A 20,335-nucleotide genomic window follows, 5' to 3' on the forward strand; every position below is an offset into this window, starting at 1 on the left:
ATAGTACAAGATTTCAATTTTCTATTAACTTGAAAGCAATTTATAGACATTATCACACAGTTTGTGTGGCTTAACCAACTGAACCTCCAGCTTTGTCTAATTTGCAGTTATTGCCATTCACCATTTTTACTTATGTAATGAAATACGTAGACAACAGCAAGGGTTACTTGCAAGCATAGCTTTTATCACACAAGTAAGCAGCTGTGGGCAGGCAGAAGCAAGTTTGCTCCTCCCATGCTTCGAGCCTGAAGAATATAATTCAGCTCCAAGTTAGAAGACTTTTAGAAGTGTTGTCATGGGATGTTGCTCAATCTGGGAAGTTTTGGCACTAAATTGTGCTGCTAAGCAGAAGCTGAGCTGACACCACCCACAACTAGCTGTAGTTAACTGCAAGGACTTCTCCAAAGAGCAGCTGTATACTTACACAAGGTCAGTGCTTAGAGTAAGATTTACCTTTTTAAACTCTTTTCTCCACAGCCCAGCAGTAAAAAAAAAATAAATTCTCTGCTAATTTAAAGTGTGGGAGGCATCAGGGATTGTGCAGACATAACCAGCTTTTGACCAGACAGGAAATTAGTGTCAGTGAAGCTGGACTGCAGTATTGCTTATTTCATTCTTTGTTGTGCTCGATGTCTTGATTATAAGAAAATATTTGTAAAGTTAAAGCCCTGTTATACATGGAAGGGATAGTTCAAAGTTACTCTGTATTGACATTGGGGACTGTGCTGTATTGCAGGGTCTTAGTTGTGTTTTGTTTAGAGCTACTAGAAACACTTCAGTCTTCACCCACCTATTTTTCCCCACAATTCTTTATTCAATTAATCTGCTTAGAATTATTTGGTTTTCTCTTGTCATGCTCTCAGGTGGTCCCTAATTCTTTCAAGGGCCTCCCCAATCACTTGACAAGGCCTGAAGTTCTCAGAACTTCAGCTCCTGTTTCTGCCACACTTGGTACAAACACATTCCTTAAGTCTTTAAAAAGTTTCTAGGCTTCAGCTTCAAACACTTGCTGACTAGGTCTAAGTTTTGCAGTGAGAATACAGGAGAGAACTCTGACCATTGTGTTTGGGTTTTTTGTTTTTCTTCTGATTTTCTTTGATGGTGCAATAAAATTGCAGCTGGATTTTATTGTTCCCGCCTCGTATGAAACAGTATAGACAGGCAACCCAAGAAAAAGGTTTGTTAGAATAAGCCTCTTATTTTATCTTAGAGCTGTTTGTAGCAGAAGATTTTTCCAGCTAGAAGCCACAGAAATTCAAATGTGCTATTTATAATGTATTGATTGCAGCTCCTCCTGTAGTTGCTATTAAGCCATTTGCTATACATACCTCGCCTGCCTCCAGCAGCATTCTATATTTAACTTGCATGCCTAGGTCTTATTCCTACCAATTCTGCTCTGGCTGTAGCCTCCCATGTCTGAGCTGAAAAAAGAACTAAATCCCTTGGGCCAAATTCATTCCTGAAGTTGCTTGATTGAACACATTGCATTTACACTGAGCACAGATTTGGCTCATACCTGACTTTGTCAGCATTCACTGTGCTGTAACTAAGTAACAAGAGCACTGTCGTTAGGGGACAGATGAATAGCTTTCTCTACGGTTATTAGAGCACCGAGCACCTTTAAGGAGCGCAGGATGTGTGAAAGGAGGAGTTGGGGAGAAGGACACCGCTCCTTTTAGAGTCTGTGTAACAGAACTGATAAGCTATTCCTGTGATGTGATCGAAAGTGACTGAATACTGCAGGCTCTTGGACTCTTATTCTGTAAAATCCACAGGAGACCAGCACAGGAAAAGATCGGAGGGAACAGCTTCTGCTATACTAAGAAAGGTACATATTTATATTTTCTTATCTGTCAGGCTTGACATGATGTGTTATTTTAGATAATGTCACTATTTTAAACAGTGGTGCTTATGAAAGGAGTGGTGTTTTCCACATTCTGACTGGCACTCATTGTCAGGAAGCCAGTCCGTGGGCAGCAACAGCTTTCACAGAGAAAGAGTAGGACATATTTGTGTGTAATGTATTTGTACTGTATTGTAAATCTTGACAGCTGAAAGAAGTGAGATGAGATAACCCTGACTAAATTGAAAATTTAATTTATGGCTAAAAGTATGCTGGAATTTGGTATTCATTTGTATTCACAAAGAAGCTGAATGCAAGTTAAGCGTCAGTTCAGTCACATTTGGCTGAATAGCTGCTCTTGTAAGTGTTTTGCTGCAGATGTATTTTATGGAGGTTTTCATTCTCAAGAAGGAGTTCTGCTACTGCAAAATATCTCTGAAGAAGAGACAAAAAGCGAGTACTTTTGCTTGCTAGCCCTGATGGTGCTTATAGAGTATCCTTCTGGTGCCCATAATGGATATTTTTTACCTTCTGTGCTTTACAAACAAACTCATGTTTATCAATGCTGTCAACTACGTCATACTGATGAACTCTGTGAACAACCTTAAACAACCTTTACTTTTTCTCTGCACTTCTGCTTACTCAGTCATGGGCTTCTCCAACAAAGCCCTCAGGTTCAGAACCACATGCATTTGCACAGCTTTGCAGTATTGAAATACAAAAGAAAAACTTCCTGATTTACAGATTTAGTTTGCATTAATGAGAAAAGAGTTGGATCACATTAACACCGCAAGCAACTTGCCACCCAAGTTTAGCAATATTTCTCGGCAGTCTGGTACCCAGTTTACATCTGCCAGTCTCACACTGTTGTCTTTCAGCATTCCTTCAGGATCACTGGAATTAAAAGTGACTGGGAATATTTTGAAAAAACGTCATTTTGGCAGCAGTCCTTGAAAACAGATCTTAATGTGTGAGGCCATTCTAAAGCTCTCTCAGAAAGCAATTTCTAGGCAGAGCCTGTCTATACCCATTCCAGGCACTTTTCTGGGGACAGCTTTCACTCAGGATTTGAAACCAATCCCTACCTCGCTCCATCTCAGGCTCCTTCTTCCCACACAGTGTTTGGTTACCTGCTGTGCTGTGGTGAATCCCACCTTGCTTGGCGTGTTAGAGTTGTTAATTTTCATAGAAATAAGTCATCATTTCAGCAGAGATTTCCTTCCTAATCCTTCAGATCCCTCAGTGGGTGTCCTCACTACCAAGTTTCAGCACTCCCCCCAGCCTGAAGCAGCCTGTGGAGAGCAGAAAGCTGTGCTGGGAGAAAGACAGATTTACAGTAGATTAGCCTGGTAGCCTTGGAAGCAGGGCAGGAACATACAGTGGGGATTTGGGACACTAAGGATTCAGCCCTGTGATAAAAGGAAGAGACTACGAAATAGGTCTGTCCTGAGGACAATTAGCTATTTTGGTCTTTGCTCTTCCCTTTCTCCCTACCTCCATTTGGGGCAAAATCATTCAGTAAAAGCTTGATTTTACCCGCTGGGGAACATGAAAATCTCAGTTTAGAAAACTTTTCACAGACCAGCTCCTAGTGTGCTGTCAGGGCAGAGCACTTTCTACTTTCATCAGTCCACTGCCTCCCAGGTAGGATTTGTACAGTTCTGCTGAGCCACCCTGGTCTGAAACACTGGTACAAATAGTACAAACACAACTGGAGTGCTCCAGTAGGAAGAAGGACTATCAGAAATTAACTTCCTAGGAGTACCTAAAAGGGTCTTCTTCCTAAAAAGCTGCCTTTGCTTAAGGCCTAATAAAGTGCATTTCTTATCCTTGAAGAATTCTCTCATCCCAAACTCTGGCTTTAATCATGCTGTGTGTTTATTAGGTCAGTCTGGATTAGATTGCTACAGATTGCTGTGGACCTGCTTGTTGGATGGAGATGAGGCCCCTCTGTGTGGCCAGTTCATTCTAAACACTGCATTTCTTCATGGGGCACATAACCATTGTATAAACCTGCTCTGGGTAATAGCACTGAATACCATCTAGACAATGGCTACTGGGAAGGGAGTTTTAAGTGGGTTGCAATTATCCTAATTGAAATCTATGTAGGCAGAATGGATTTAAACAGCCTTATGAAGCTTATTTGATGAGGCTCCCAAGTAGGCACTAGGCACTTTTCTGTTCTTTTCCTTTCATTCAGTAAGAAGAAACTTGTATTTGTTTCAACCTGAGAAGAGGGAAGAAGACAAGACAAAAGGCTATGCAGGCAGAAAACAATTGTCGGAACTTTGCTTTTATAGAAGACAGACATTTTTGTAGTCATGGCAGTGAAGCTAAATTATAGTAATTTGAAAAAAAAACTGAGAGAAGAATCTAGATTTCAGGCAGGAAATAGTGAAAAATTATAAAAAGTCTGTTCAGATTGTTTTCATGATGTCAGTGGAAAATCTGAATGTCAAACTCGCAGACTAAGTTTCCATTGAAACAAGCTATTCACTTTTGGCAATATGATGATTATTCTTCACAGAACAGTTGCACTCACTTGAAAATACATAAACAGCAATGAAAGAATAGAAGGTAAAAAGATATTTTTTGACCTTCAAATGTACTAAATTATGAAGCTGTTGAATTGTGTTGCCTACAGCAACAGGATACAATATGTTTGGCAGAAGTTAGTTTAGACTTTCTGACCAAAATACTTTGCCTTTCTTGCTCTGGGAAAACATCAAGAAAAACAAAATGCCACAAAATAGATATTGCCTCATTCAAGACAGCATAAGATTAAGAGTCAGAAACTCCAGTCCCAGCACAGCACAGATCTCCTCTGGCCCAGTGCAGGACATTGTTAAAATATGTGTGGAAATGTGCTGACTCTTCTTTGTTTTCACAATGCTTCATAAACAGCTAATATATCCTTTCCAGTGTGCAAATCCTCTGTATATGCCAGTGCATCAGTGTCTAAAGGCATAATTTCAGCAGAAGCTGAAAAAGGTTGAATGATAAAAACTTATCAAGTGCTCCCCATTCACCAGGTTATGTGGGTTAATAAAGTCAAAATTAGATTCTAAACCCTTTAGCACCAGAATGCTTAAAGTACTGTCTGGATGCGTGGAGACTCGTAATGAACTCTTAAAACAACCAACCAGTACTTGGCAGTTTGATTAAATGCATGAAAAATTAAAGCAAGACTGGATGTACCTCAAAGACTGGATCTTCCCTCAAAGGCCTGAGTTGTCAGCTGGCTGAAAGCCCTTTAGGAAAGCATTTGAAGCACTGCTTGTCTCCACATTTTCCCAGTTGTTCATAAACTCAAGAATAATAATGTCACATAGGCATTTGCTGTGCAGACAAAACTCTGCCTTTCCTCAGGTGTTATTGATGCATTCATAGCAGGGAATTTTCTGAAAAAGATTAATTCAGCTTTACAATGCCTTGAAAGTTTACACACACAGCAGTAACTTTAACTCCTGTGGCAACACAGAGGAAGATAAGACAGCTCATCCAAGGCCAGATCAGAAAAACATTGCCAAAATCAGACTCACAGGTAAGTCCCCTGGCTCAGGGTCACAAAGTTTATTCTCATTCCAGCCCTGGAGAATAGCAGTCTAATTTATGTGCTGTCTTTGTACGAAAGTGTGGGGGTTTTTTGTGATAATGTTTAGGACTTAATTTTTAGTACAAAACAAAGGAATATCAGTTTATACAAGCTAAAACTGTAATGAGAGGCTCTGTAATTAGGCTTTGAAGGATTCACCTTGATTAGAAAAATGTTCTAACCAGCAGTTTTCCACCTCACAAGTGTTTCAATATCTGTCATCTCTTATTTTTGCATCTGTAGCAAATTACATCTTGTTAATTACTCATAATGCAGTGAACTAAGCTTCAGAATAGTAAATAGTCAAATTTGATACTTCTGTAATCCACTGAGTGTGAATCTCACTAGGGTATATGCTTTTGTGAAAACTTAGACCATTTAAGGGTGCTTACTTTCACATGCTTACTTTTCTTCTCCATAAAGATCAGTTTTTAGCAGAGGGATGTTGATTTGGAATCAGAGAAGCAGTTGCAATCAGTAGTTTACATCACATTTCCATACTCCTTCCTATAACAGTGTTATGAGAACTTCATATAGTTTTTATGAAATACTGAAAAAGATCTCAGTTCAATCTGGTTACTTGGACTTACCTTAAAAATCAATGTTACCAATTGTACTAAGCCTTTTTTTTTTTTTTTTTTTTTTAAGTCAGGGAATTCTAAGAGCAATTATTTTTTACCAGAGGTTGGAAAATTTACCAGAAGGATTGATAAATAGCATTACTGAAAGATCCTTATTTTAACCTCTGGTGAAATGGCTGGAGTCAGCTGCATGAGAATAAAGAACAGGATGTATTGGTTTGGGCTCCAGCACATGGGCATTTTTATGATTTTAGAAAAACTGAAGATCAGATGATAGTAAGGGGATACTGAATCCCCTAACATAACATCTGTTGGCATAATAACGTATCCCTAAGTCTACAAGCCAGTATCTTGATGTTTCTTTTATAGCCATTGGAATGACTTAGGTGTTTCATCTCCACAGGCAGGTAAGTTGGGGCAGCAGATTCCCACATTTTGTGTCTGCTTCTCTCTTTGAAAATATCTCTTTAAATCTCTGTAAGCTGAAACAGAGGTACTCCCATTCAAATGCTGATTCTTTGATTATGGTGTGCATCAGGGAAAACTGCTGAGCTGCATTATCAAGTTATGATTTGGTTTTATGAAATCTGCCAAAATGAGTAAGATTAGATGCATAAGAAAATAACTCAGTGCTTTAGAAAGACTCACTGGTAGTTTGACAGGCTTGAGCATGAAATTTTAATATGTTTTCTTTTAAACTCTGTCTTCTCAAAAACAGATGTACTGATACATGTTATTCATTCTTTCCCATAATGTTGTCCCTCCAGTTTTTCTGTTTATTCCCTCACTGAATTTTTCATTTGCCTACTATTTTCCACTTCAAATTTTAGCTTTCAAAGAGAAGGCTTCTTTTATTATGGTGTTTCTAACGCACAGAAGAGGTTGCAGTGCTAACCTGTGTATTTGGAACCTCAGTATAAGCATTAAATAATAAGAGTGGCTGCCTTGTAATAAGTGGTTATGGGAAACCTGACTGTATGCAAGTTCAGCTTTATTGCATACTTAATGAATCTCATGAATCCGCATTAAAGCTGAAATTATTGTTGCATTTTCTAAAGCTGTCATAATATGACTGTCTCCTAGGTAGTGGTAGTTTTAAATTGGTTGAATTACACACTTAATTTTAATATCAAATATTTTCCAGCTAAGAATACGAAAGCAATTACCTATTTTGGTACAGATCTTTCTTCCCTCTGGGTGCATGACCATCACCAATGCCACTTGCTCTTGGCAAACTGCCTTTACAGCCTGCTGCTGTCACTAAATTTATTTTCACACCTAAGAAGACAGAAATTAAGAGGGAAAAACTTTGAAAAAACTGTGTTACCAAAAAAAAAAAAAAAAAAAAAAAAAGACATGTCCATTTCTCTCTTTTTAGAAGGTGCCTTCTCTGGAAAGTGGTTTTCAGGATAATTGCCTCCTGAAGGAGTTCTGCTAAGAACAACCCATACTGCCAGTTTATGAAGGTGCTGGGGTGTTATACAGAAATAATAATAATAAAAGAAACCCAGTAGTTGAAAAACATTCCTTGATACCTCAAAAATAAGTGAACTCATCTCGGAATGGAAAAATCAGCATGTACTCTGTAGGTTGGTTCTACCTGTGAGCAACCTCTGGGGAGGCAGGTGGGCTCCACTCTTACATGTGGTAGCATTTATGTGGGATTCAAGTGCAAAGATCTGAGGCACTGCAAAAAGTGGATCCCTCTGAGTACTTGATTCAGACAGTCAGTCTGAAAAGAATTCTCAGTCTGAAAAGCATTCCTGCAGGACAGGGAGCATGGCTGAGTCAGCCTACAGAGGCTTCTCTCCCTGTTTTGAGATACCTCATTATTAATGGTAAGCAATCAAGGAGGAAAGCTGTTCCCCCAGAAATACACCACCTAGTTCTTCCTGCTGCTCCCATCCACTCTTCCTGTTGTAGATCTTTGAAGGGCAGCCCCAAACATGCTGGCAGGTTCCCAGTGCTGAAGCAACAGCCTGTGGCAAGGTCTGCTCAGAGAATGCCCAAGTATCCACTGTAACCTGAGGATTATGTCTGGCAGAGGTCTGCAGTAATTCTGAATGCCAGCAGTCTTCAGTCCTAGAGGCACCTGACTGTAGCTGGACTGCCACAAGTGAATCAGGGGTGTGCAGGAAGGTCAGAGACCTGCTGGCCTCAGGAAGTGGTTTCTGGGCTCCATCCACTCACTGGAGTTCAGAATAATTATCTCTCACCTGTGTTAGTAATCCAAATCCAGAAACAATGACCATAACAATCAACTAAGCCATGAAAGTCAAGCAAAGACCAGTCAATTGAAGATAGATATTTTATGTTAAACTAATTATCTTTTCACAGCTCTATCCAAGTTCTCAGTGGAGAAATAATGTCAAACATTTTTTGTGAGCTGAAATCCCATCTTGAAAGGTGCAGGACAATTTGGTCAGCAGAACTATAACTGCACAGAGGGGAAAGAAGAAAAATTGACATCCAGGCCTTCATGATCCTGTTGAAGTAATGAAGCAGGCTTATATTAGCTAGGAAAAAACTATTCAGAAGGTCCAAGAAACAAGATTTTCATGTGCTAATGACACTGGCAGGCTCTGAAAGGAAACATCTCAGGTCAGACTTTGGAAGAAAAGTATTGAGGGTAACTGTTAACATTGGTGGCTGCTTAAAAGCAAAAGAAATAGACTTTTGACAGCTCCAAACAAATCATACTCACTCTGCAACTAAGATAAGAGGATGGGTGAACAAAATCAGCTGCACTGTGTCTTGAGCATATCTCCATGGAAACTCAGTCATCTTCTGGAGTCAAAATTTGTTCTGCATGATGATTCAGAATTTAAATAGTGGGATAGATTTTCCCCATGTGTTTATGCCAAACCCCACTACAGAATATAGGTCAGACCATCCATAAAAACCAGTATTTTTCTGGGACAATATTTGAAGAAACAAAAAAGAGAAGCAAGAACAAGTAGGAAGAGATTTGGAAGAATGTTGTTATCTCCTAGAATGAGATAATCCCTTTGTCATTGGTCTTGAGTGACTTAGGCAAAATTTTTGAGGACGTTGTAGCTTCTATTGGAGCTAGAAGAGATTTGATGCTGGAAGCTCCCCGTGCAGTGGCATGCTTGGTGCCAGCTGTGTGGGGGAAGGGACTAGAGCATTAAATAAAGCTACTTGTTGACTGCCTGTAAAATTGGCTTCTAAAGGAAGTGCTACAGAGCACCATCCATTACCAAGTGACAGAGAGCCTTTTACAGCTACTCCAGAAACAATCATAATTAAACTCTCTGTGTTCCTGTTCAGAACGGTATGTTGTAGGTAATTTAGCTCAATATTTACAAAAAGGACAGCCCTCTCCTGTGCCACCTTAACCCTGGGCTGTTTTTCTCTTTTCTTCCAGATGCTGGAGAGCTCTTCAGTCCCTTTGTTCACTGTCTTCATCCTGCTTTTCATTTTGCTGGTCGTTGTGTTGCTCATCAGGAAAAACGGCACTGCTGCCCTTATCTGGAATGAAATAATCCGGGAGAAAATAACCAATTTCGTCATGAATCAGAGCAAAGAACAGAGGATTTTAAATTTTGTGCTGCAGAATGCAGTCCGAGGAGACCCCTGTAGTGTGGTGGACACTATAGATAAATACTGCTCCCAGAAGGAGTGGGCCATGAATGTGGGTGATGAGAAAGGTAATTGCATCAGGGCTCAGCATCTGAAAAGATTCTTCAGGACTAGCAAAGTACAGGACATCTGATTGTATTCACATGGCGACTTCCATTGCTGCCGCTGCTGCAAAACCCCCAGCCCACACAGCCCTGTGCTCAGCAGAGTGGTTCTGTGAACAGTGGTGCCTGCTCATGCAGATGGTTTTGAGGAGGGGGATCCAGTGACTCATCCAGAAGGTCACAGCACCAGATTTCTGCAACTTGCATGTTGCAAGTGTATAAGCAGAGAGTGACAATTGATGGAAAAAAATTAGGATTGCATTATACCTCACTTTACACACAGGATGCCTTTAAGGCATTATTCATTATGTTAAATACTTTCAGATCCTTAATAACAAAATAGCAAATTGGAAAAAAAAAAGCCCAAAATTATGTTTAACTATATGAATTTTGTGAATGCAAGCATAAATGAGAAGTTTCTGTTGAAGTGAGAAATCCTATCCATGTCATACAGTATCAGACATTGTTGCTATTTAGTAAGTAAAACATCTTGTTCCTGTCTCCTAAAGAAAAATATGGGAACAGAAACGTTTTTTTCCATAGCTGCAGGAAAGCAGCAATCTTTTCAAAAAACTATAATGGCAAAATGTTAATATGTTCCCTTATGAATTAGAAACAAAAGTACCTCTTGCTGGGAACTTTCTGGGGAAATTTGCTTAGTCTGGGATTAACATAGCTAATATGTTATATACAACTGTAAGTATTGTAATAAAAATGCTCTTCTGACATGGGTACAGTTTTTGAAAGTAGCTCCTCAGCATACCTGACTGGGGTGCTTAGGGCAGCAGAACAGTGGGTCATGGCTGAGTAGGAATACTTACAGCTCTGAACTTTGAACATTTGTGATTAAATCCTTAATAATTCCACTCTAGTTTTACTCTGATGGCCTTTCCTCAGGTAAGAGCTATCAAAGCTAGTGCATCTTTAATCCCTGAGATTTCAAGAGTGACTACATGGCCTCAAGAGTGAAATGGCCTCAAGATGCCTCATCCCCATCATCACACTCCTAAACATCACCCTTAATGACCATGGCTTAGAGTAAAATCCCTTCCACTACTTTTTGAGTTTAGTTATCCAGTTTCTAGCTATACAAATAGGAGGAAATTTCCCCCAAATAAATCTCACAAATAAATCTTTTTCTTTGTAAGGACTGAATATAGTAATTACACTGTCACTTCTTTTTGGGAACATTTTTTGTTAACAATTGACCAATGTTTCCCATCCCACAAATTCATGCAGTGAAACCAAGTATTTTGCAACTTTGTAACTGGACTTGCTTTTTTTCCTCTAAAGATGAGTATTTAGAATAAGAAAATTTATATCAGACTACAGCATACACCATTAGCAACGAACATGAACACTCAAAATCCTGGAGTTATATATTTCACAGTTATGGCCAGTTTCTGCATTAAGTTATTGGAAAAAATTACTGCATTTCCCCCTTCTAACAGTATTAGTTAGTTAATTCAGGGAATTACATAAGTTATATTCAGGGAATATAAGTTAATTCAGGGAATTCCTTACTCAGAGATTTGTATATTGTGAAACTAAGATTTCTTTTAATTGAAAGTTTGCACTTTGATACTTAAAATGTCCATGATTAACTTGATAACAAGCTGATTTGCAAAGGATACAGTATATAATTTAACATCAACTCTTAATTTTTGAATGTCCTGAGCAACTGAGTACATGGATTTTTAAAGTTTTTTGTCACTACCTTGCTCTTCTGTATAGGAACCAGTTTGATTTTGCCAAAAGGTCATCTTTTCCCATTTTAATCAGGTAAAGTACTAGACAAGACAGTGGAAGAGGCCAATCCATCAGTTGCCCTGGAGCTGGGAACATACTGTGGCTACTCAGCAGTGAGGATTTCTCGGCTGCTGAAGGCAGGAGCTCGTCTGCTCACTGTGGAGTTCAACCCAGAATTTGCTGCTATAGCTAAACAGATGATTGAGTTTGCTGGAGTACAAGATAAGGTAAATACCATTCTGGCTGTAACAACTACAGCAAAACTGGTTATATATTTTTTTTTTCTTGTACCCATGGGCCTTATAAATTTAACCAGCTCCATGCTTAGTTACAGTGCCTGACCTCTTACAGCAGGACTTAACTACATTGATTTCCAAAAGCCAGAATAATACTGGGTTTCTCAATATAAACTAAAAGGTTCAAATTGGTGTCAAGACTGACTACAAAAGCTGAACCATAGTCCAATTTGTTACCAAAGCTCGCAGGAATCAGTTGTATTATGTGCAATGGACTTCAAATGAGAAGTATTTACCCAAATCTAGCTGGTCACAGCTACCCACACCTCAGTTTTGTGCAGTCAGAGGTGTCTTGACTTTCTATAGCTGGTTGAGATGCAGGTATTTCCAGTCTATATCCACCCCCTGGTTGGGGGACTCATGCCTGAGAAGTGCCTGTCTACTCAGCAGGTAACTCACTTCAATGGAGCTGGAAACACTGGAGGAGTTAAGTCCCACCAAGGGACCTTCTAATGTGTTTCTTAACTTCTTGAAGAGAACCTGAATTATTAGTGACATCTAAAAATGCATTTCCCCATCTGATTTAATCTCCTGATCAGCTATGAGTCATAAACCAGACATTTCCTTACCGCTTTCTTCTTTTTCTCATGGTATATGGTGCTTGCCTAACAAAAATCCACGTGTAGCAGCTGCTTTCAGTTGAACAGTAGTTACTCCAATAAACCTGTGAGGAAGATGTAACAGCCTCTGTCCTGTCTCTTCCCTCTCCTGGCCATATCAATTTTACATATTGTAGCCTCCATCTTTATTCGAACCTAACCTGTTCTCTGCATTTTTTGCTTCCCTTGGACTACAAAACGCAACTGAAATGTAACAAAAATGAAGTAATTTAAAGCACTGTTTTCAACAGGAGATATCCATGTTTCCAGTAAAGACACACACTATACAACAAAAACAACAGGTCACTTTTTCTGTTGTTAATTTTAAAACCAACAAAATCCGAAACACCTAAATTAGTATATTGGAACATAACTGAGTCGGTTTGTCAAAGACAAAAAAGTACATTTAACCTAACCCTACCAAATAATTCAACTGACATAATATTGAGTTATAAACATGATCCTTGATGTCTGGTTACAATTTAAAATGAGTTGGGAGTATGTGATTTTTCTTAATGGTTTGCAGTTCATCAGATTGATTTGTATTTCAGGTAAAACTCCTAGAAGGCCCTTCAGAGGAAATTATCCCCCAGCTGAAAAAAAAATATGAAGTGGATACTCTGGATTTTGTCTTCCTGGACCACTGGAAAGACAGATACACACCAGATACCAAACTACTTCAGGTCAGTTTGCACAATCCGAGTCTTCAAAGTAAAGTAGCAAATACCTTAATGTCTGTGAGGCCTCTATTCTTGAGGGAACTTATCTGTTGTAAAATGAAGGCTGGCAGCCAGAATAGCAGCCTTACAAGAAAAAGGTCCTGAAGGACAGGACCCTAAACTTCTGTCAAGGACCTCTGCCAACATTACATAGCTCAAGACTCAGTGAGTACTGCTGAACCATTCTGTTTCTTGAATGTACAGGTGTGCAATAGAAATCCCACCTGGAGGAATGCATGGCCAGAGTCTTACACTCCCTAGGAGTGTCTGCATGGTCACCAACCAGGGCACTGGACCCAAAGCCCATCCTCATCCTGGGAGTGGGTGACACTTGCATATCCCACCTCCACCTCTTTAATTTCCTCAGTACTCTTTTTTTGCCTGGGTCTGTGGTGCCAGCAGAGGCTCTTGATGAAATACCATTTTCTGTATGTACTGTAGCACTGCTATGGTAGCACGGACTCTGACTTGTCTTGGAGTCTTTACACTCCACCTAATTAACTGGCTGCAAAGCAACATTAAAAAGAGTGCAGACTGCCCCAGCCAGGCATTTCCTAGGGAAATGCTGTCCAACCCTATGTCCAGCCCCAAATGTGGAAAAATTATGCTTATTTCTTCTAAGCTGCCTTAACCATTCCTGTGGGTATTACAAAATAAGTTAGCTCTAACAGCAGTAGGCAGTGGCAGAGGACTTCTAGATAGGAAGGTATTTTCAGGTGTTAAATAACAGATTGCCAGTATCTGTACTTACCAACAGAGCACATACAGATACTCTCCTAACTGATAAAATGTTCTACAACTGCCTGTTTTTAAGGAACTGCCAATTTTCAATTATTTTCTTCACAAATAAATCTACTTTTTTGAGTCTGTCTCTTAAATTGAGAGCCTGCCAAATATTTCCTGACCCCTGCTTAAGGACTACAACACTATTTTCTGACTCAGGCCCCCTGGTTTTTGAGTTTTAAGGCTTGTCCTCCAGAAAGCTGTTTGAAAAGGAAATTTGTTTGAGGTTATAAACAGCTAGTATTGAATTTACACAGCAGTAGCTGTAGAAAATGTTCCCTCCCTACAGTTATTTTGTACTCAGAGAATGCTTTCTTTTAAACCGCCTGTATAAGGATGACTGAGCTCTTTCCACAGTGCATCCTTATCGGAACTTAGCCTTCACAACACAGCCAAAACAAACAGACAGTTTTGTTCCATGGCAGTGGTCAGTCTGATGCAACTGTGATACCAAGTTGCAAAAAACTCCCATGAAATTAAGAGGAGAAAGACAAAGAAAAGATCCTCAGATTTTCTCAGATGTCACAAATTTTCTAAAATGTATTTTTGTCAGGTATTGAAGTATGAATATATTCAGATGAAATATGTACATATTGGAAGTGGTCCAGACAAATAAGCCAGACACAAAGAGCATCTGAAATCCTGATGACCAGTGGAAAATCCAGTATGTTGTCTCTTGCAGGCTTCTGTAAGCTGTGCAATAGAAACAGGCTGGAGGGTATTTGCCGTGGCTCTAAAATCACTTCTACTGTGCTGACTGGAGTTCAGGCCCCAGAGGCAAGAGCCATGAGCTCAACGGCTTCTGCAGGACACTCATCAACAGAACTGCTCTCCTAGACTGGGAGTGACAAACACCCCATGCTTCGGCTACAGCTACTGCCTGTAACCACAGGATAACAACCAAGCTGGTTTAGCTACAGACTTTGTTTTAAAACAGCTGGTAAGCCCAGATAAGCAACAACTTCTAGACAAAAAAATACCAGTAAAAATTAGGTTTTTAGGTGTACTGAGGATGAACGTTGCACTTGAAGTGACAGTTACAAGTTAGTTATGTCTTCTGGAAATTTGTCAGAGAGATCTTCATTGTCCAAAAACCTTGCTTCATGCCCAGATCCCAAACAAAATGGCAGGAAGTTGCTTAAGATGAAAGGAAAACAAGCGCAGAAAATTTTTCATTCTTTTAGCGATTTTGGAGTCTGACTGAGACTGGCCAAAGCAGTACATGCTACTCTCAGGTGATTTAAAAAGCTACTACTACAGTTCAGTACCATATTAAAAACGGTTTTAAACATAAGGCAAAACAAAGCCACCTTACTCATCATATAGACATAGCTGGAAACAAGCTGAGGAGCAACCCACACGCTTCCACTTAATTTGCTGTTTCAGAATCAGCATCTCTAATGTTCTACTAATAAACAGAAAAAGTCAGCAAATGACCAAAAGCACCGCAGAGTTACTCAGCTTCTCTCAAGTCTCTTCAATCCCCCAGACCTGTACCACAATGGGTTTTTGGATGCAGGCACTCAAGTATGCCTGGTTAACATGAAAGTACATTACATTCAAACCAATGTCTGCTTAACAGCCACTATGAAGCCATTTCTCTTCTTTCCAGGAATGCAACTTGCTGAGGAAGGGCACAGTTCTTCTGGCTGACAATGTCATTTTCCCAGGAGCTCCAGACTTCCTTAACTATGTCCGCAAGAGCCCCCATTTCCAATGCACTAACTACCCATCTCATCTGGAATACATGCAAGTGGAAGATGCTATGGAGAAGGCTGTGTTTTTGGGATAAAGAGAGTCATTAACAACCAACTTTTGTTTCAAATGATGTAAATGCAACTGCACAGGTTAACTTGTCCATACTTTACATTTTTTAAAAATTTTTTATTAATTTTTCATTTTGGAGCCTGTAATTAAACAAGCACTAGTGATCTTTTTAGGTGAGGTAGAACCCAGAACATGGAGTAAGCCAGGTCTGTGTCATTGTTCCACATTTCCTTGGCAGACCCAAGGTGATGCACATTGCTTTGCTTTGACCAACACATAATCAAACAACAGAGTCTGTTATTTTGAGCTCAACTTAAAAAACCACAATTTGGGTTTAGCGTGAAGTGGAGAAATACACTGAAACTTCTGAAGACTTGTATCCCCAAGCTAAACTCATTAATCATTAGCAAGAGTTGAAAAAAAATCCATGTTGCAATAAAAGACCATTTCATGTGCTCTATTTTTGCTAAATTATTAGCATGCCTCTTGATGAAGTGAAGGCTCCTATTGTGAGATCAGATACTTCTTTGCACATTTACTGCAAAAGTTAATCATCTCTATGTGAGAGACAAGAGCACACACTGAAAGAAGACAGACCCATGCAGTGATGAGAAAAACAAAACAGACTTTTGGAAACACAAACAAATAAAATTATTAATCTGCCCACGCAGAGGCAGGGAAAGCTGAAGTAGTAAACAGATGAAAATAAACACAGTAACAGACAGGTAACAAAAGGAGCAGACTCGTTCCCAAAAAATACAAAACTAGATAGTACTTGACCTTGAGAAAATGCTGTTTATCCCCTCATTATACTGTACATACATAGTACATGCTGTTTTGGGACAGGGCAAACTGCTTACTCTGAAGTGCTGGGTATGTTTAAGATGTTGTACAGAAATAAAGTCCAGAGGAGAATGGACAAATATGAAGTCTCTAACTCATCTGAACGATGCATAAATCCAGTGGCATTTCCTAGCATGTGATTATATAAGGCAGCAACAGTGACATTTATAAATAAATTTAAAAAAAAAAACAACAACAGAGCAGGGGCATGACTTCCATTTTTTCCAATGAATTCTCTACTGCAAGTGAGGCTTCCACACTTGTAACAGCCACAAAAAGATCCAACAGTTGAAAATCAGAGTGAAAATCAAGGATTACCATTCCTGTCTTTCCCAGTATGAATTCTTTCAAGCCTGGTATTAGTTTCTTCCTTGTACAGTCCACCTTACTGTAGTGGTCCCTCCCCCGGCATGTGTGCTGCAGAAAATCCACCTCCAAGACACTAGTAAGGAGCAGAGGATCACCAAAAGAAAACTAGAACAGCCTAAGAGAGTCAGTTTAAAAATGGACCAAGCAAACCATGGTGACCCAGCCAGCTTTGTGAAGTGTGCATTTCACAGGCGTAAGAGAAGGCAACACTATCAGAGTTTTCAGACAAGTGAACTCTGTCATATTGAGAAAGACACACTGTTTCCCGGACTGGGTTAGATTATGCAGAAGCAGCCTCAGTCGACTCTGTTGTACTGTTCTGTGTAGAGCCAACACTGAGTTCTAACACCTCCATCTCATACTGTAAGTCAGTGATTTGTTCTGTAACACTGCTCAGCAGCACATCCTCTTGGTATTCAGCTCAACTCCAAATCAATGGACCCAAGTCCTTCAGGTGGTTGGAAGCAATTTTTGCAAAATTTGCAATGCAAAATAATCTTCAAGCACATTTACTAGAGTACAGGAGTTTCTAGAGAAAACTGGAAAATATGGATCCATATGGTAGACCAGAAAATTTTTTGTATATCTGAAGCCTTGAGTCCAAAGACGTTTCGCTTGTGTTTATCCCTAAACACCTTTGCACCCAACAGACACTCCTGTCCCAGCAGGGAACATCACACAGGCTGATGAGCAAACCAGTCTCAGGATGAGTAAGAGTAAACAGGTAGACTCTTCTGCACTTTACAAGAGAGGATCAGAAAAATGCAATCCTACTGCTTGTTAATGGCCAAAATTAGTGTTCAAGAGATTATCAAGAAAAATTAGGAAAGGTGGGAACCTGTAGAGTGGATATTTCAAAAGGTGCAGCAGTGAATTACATATTTGTAATACATGAGGCAAATAAAACAGCCACCTTCTAGTATAAAAAGGTATTTTAATTCATTAGAAAGCATCTCCTACATGGCAAATTTTAAAAATAAGCACAATGTATGTACTATCAGAACATTTGCAGAATTCCGTATGTAAGAAAAAATTTTCCACTTCACTACATTTTTGAAATGCTCTTAATTATTGGTGGCAAGCGATGAAAAGAAAAAGCCTGACTCGGTTTGCATGACTGACAATTAGAAAAAAGGCTTTTGGTCAGTTGAGCAAATACGATCTGGAGTCACTGACACATAAACGTGAAATCTCCCAGGGAGAAAGGGCACTCTTCAAAATAAAGTCACGCTTTGAATTCTGGGAGAACCAAAAGGCAGACAGTGGATCTTCTAATTCAAACATGTTCTAAAACCTACTGAGTGTTACTGCAACATCAGCCTATTACAGCTAGAAGACATGACCTATCCTTGCACAAACTGTCTATGGAATGGTGCATGTGGAGCATGTGTTTAAGGAGTGCCCATGAGAGTGTGCCACTGACAGGAAGTTCCCAAGGGGAAGAACTCCCCTAAAACAACACACAGCTCTCTGCAAACGCTCACAGCTCATGTCAGAAATGGATCATCTCACTGAATACTGGTAATTTACATCTATCCTCCAGATGACAGTTACTGTCTAGGTTGTCTTTGTGATTCAGGCAGTACATGAGAGTGAGGTCTGGTTTCTGCCAAAGCCTCTTTGTTACATCAAAGGGACATGATACTGTCTTTCAAAATACTGAACCAATTTGTGTACAAGAAAGCAGGAGGATTTAAGAGGAAGTCAAACCTAGTGCTACTGCCTTTTGCAGCACCCATGGAAGCAATCCTTCCATCACAATTCACTTGTCTGAGTATGGAGCAGGCATCACATGTTTCTACAGGAGACACTGCCTCTCACTGGCATGAGGAAGTCTAAAGCAGCTCACTGGAGAATTCTGAGCAATGAGTCAAACACTACATGCAGTGAAGAAGACAAAGAAACCCCTACAAGTGCAACAAGAAGAGAGAGACCACTGAGGTCCCAACTCTCCCACCCAAGGTGACACCCGCAGGGAAGTGATGTGTCCTTACTTGGCTGAGCAATCGATCAGGAATCAGTTATAAGGTACCTTACAAGTAACAGCTATGGTTGCTCAGCACACACACACAGTGAACAGAATACCAGAGTTTCAGTCTTTGCCTCTGTCTCTACAGCTCAGGTAATGGCATTATAAAGGACCTCCCTGTTTCAAAAGATCCCCCAGCAGCTTGTACCAGAGCAAGATCTTGCCACTGCTGTGCTTCAGAGACCTTCAAGGACAGACACTAGGGAAGAGACCCTTGAGGACAGAGTATTACCCCTAGACACTGCCGAAACCTGAAACAGATGAAGGCTGTGATATTTCTTGCCCATTGTTACCAGATTAACCTTTCACCTGCAGGACTCACCGCTTCCATTTGCCCAACCTGTGATAAGCTGGAAATGAAATCATTTTGACAGCTATAAAATGTCAGTTGTAAAAACAACGTAATTGTTTTAGCTCAGTACCTTACCTACAGCATCTGCTATTCATTGCCATATTAGTGCACACAAAGGGAAAATCAGATTCCTCCTGCAGGGGAAGAACGATGACACCAAGGTGCAGGATGCTAAGCCCAGGAGCCCACATCTTATCACTGCACTTGTGAAACTCCATCCTCCATCTCCAAGAACAGAGACAGAGATGATTTTACAAAACACCCGTGGATGCGTTTAAGACACCTGAAATAAGGACGGAGGGTGAGCTGTTTGTTTAAGTGCTGTTTGCAAACATTTGCACGTAAATGAAACCTCACAGTACTGTGAATGGTACAATCAAGAATTCATATATGGCAAACTCTGTTACTGGCAAGGATTCATCAACTTTTCACTCACAGAAAACCTGACCTCCATTCTCTAAGACCCTGCAGAACATCCTGTCAAGATTTATCAGGTTTTGTCAGGCTTCACAAAGGCATGGTGGTGAATATGGTGTGTTTAGGTGTGCCAGTCACTGACCTCACACAGATGAGACAGTCCTCAAGAGAATGAGCATCTGTTGGTAAGTGGCTGTTACCTTAAATACATGGGCAACTTTTCATTTTTCTTCCATTCCATACTACCAAATGTAAATTGTTTAGCACATCCTCAAAATAACAAATTTTCACGTCAACCAAACATCATACATTGCTACAATTTGTTTTTCTTATGCACATTTCAGAAATGCACAATCTTTGTGAAGTTACATGGATTTTATGACATATTTGGGAAAGGTTAGTAACTTCCCAAATGGAAAAGCTATCAGCGAGTTCTGTGCTCAGAGACATGGTGGCCCTTGAACAGTGGTGTCAATGTCTTTCCCACAGAAATATGCTTGTGTATTAAAAAAGAAAAACAACAACCATGATCTACAGTCCAGGGTCGTGCTACAACCCCAGCATATGGCAATGAATCAAAAATGTTCAGCTTTACTTGGTTATAGGACATTTCAATTGCCCCTCATTACCACTGACCTTTTGCTAACACACAGCATTGACCTGAGCTAGGGTTGAGTAATCCCTTG

General features: G+C 39.9%; 2 protein-coding genes across 4 annotated transcripts in view; both read left to right on the plus strand.

Moving 5' to 3' along the window:
* Positions 1-20,335, plus strand: part of TANGO2 (transport and golgi organization 2 homolog) — a 423,798-nt gene that overhangs the window by 121,073 nt on the left and 282,390 nt on the right. The gene's annotated exons all lie outside the window — the stretch shown is intronic.
* Positions 229-16,562, plus strand: COMT (catechol-O-methyltransferase). Of its 3 annotated transcripts, none has more exons than XM_066331434.1 (6): positions 229-429; positions 1,776-1,828; positions 9,408-9,690; positions 11,509-11,702; positions 12,922-13,053; positions 14,555-15,434. In XM_066331434.1, exons 3-6 carry the CDS (start codon positions 9,408-9,410, stop codon positions 14,627-14,629), a joined length of 684 nt encoding a protein of 227 aa, XP_066187531.1. In that variant the 5' UTR covers positions 229-429; positions 1,776-1,828; the 3' UTR covers positions 14,630-15,434. The 3 variants fall into 3 exon arrangements, with proteins under 3 accessions (XP_066187531.1, XP_066187529.1, XP_066187530.1); XM_066331432.1 differs by lacking the exon at positions 14,555-15,434 and adding an exon at positions 15,485-16,562 and having other exon boundaries at positions 234-429; XM_066331433.1 differs by lacking the exons at positions 1,776-1,828; positions 14,555-15,434 and adding an exon at positions 15,485-16,562 and having other exon boundaries at positions 234-429.

Source organism: Sylvia atricapilla, chromosome 17 (genome assembly GCF_009819655.1).
Source record: "Sylvia atricapilla isolate bSylAtr1 chromosome 17, bSylAtr1.pri, whole genome shotgun sequence".
Classification (NCBI taxonomy): Eukaryota; Metazoa; Chordata; class Aves; order Passeriformes; family Sylviidae; genus Sylvia; species Sylvia atricapilla.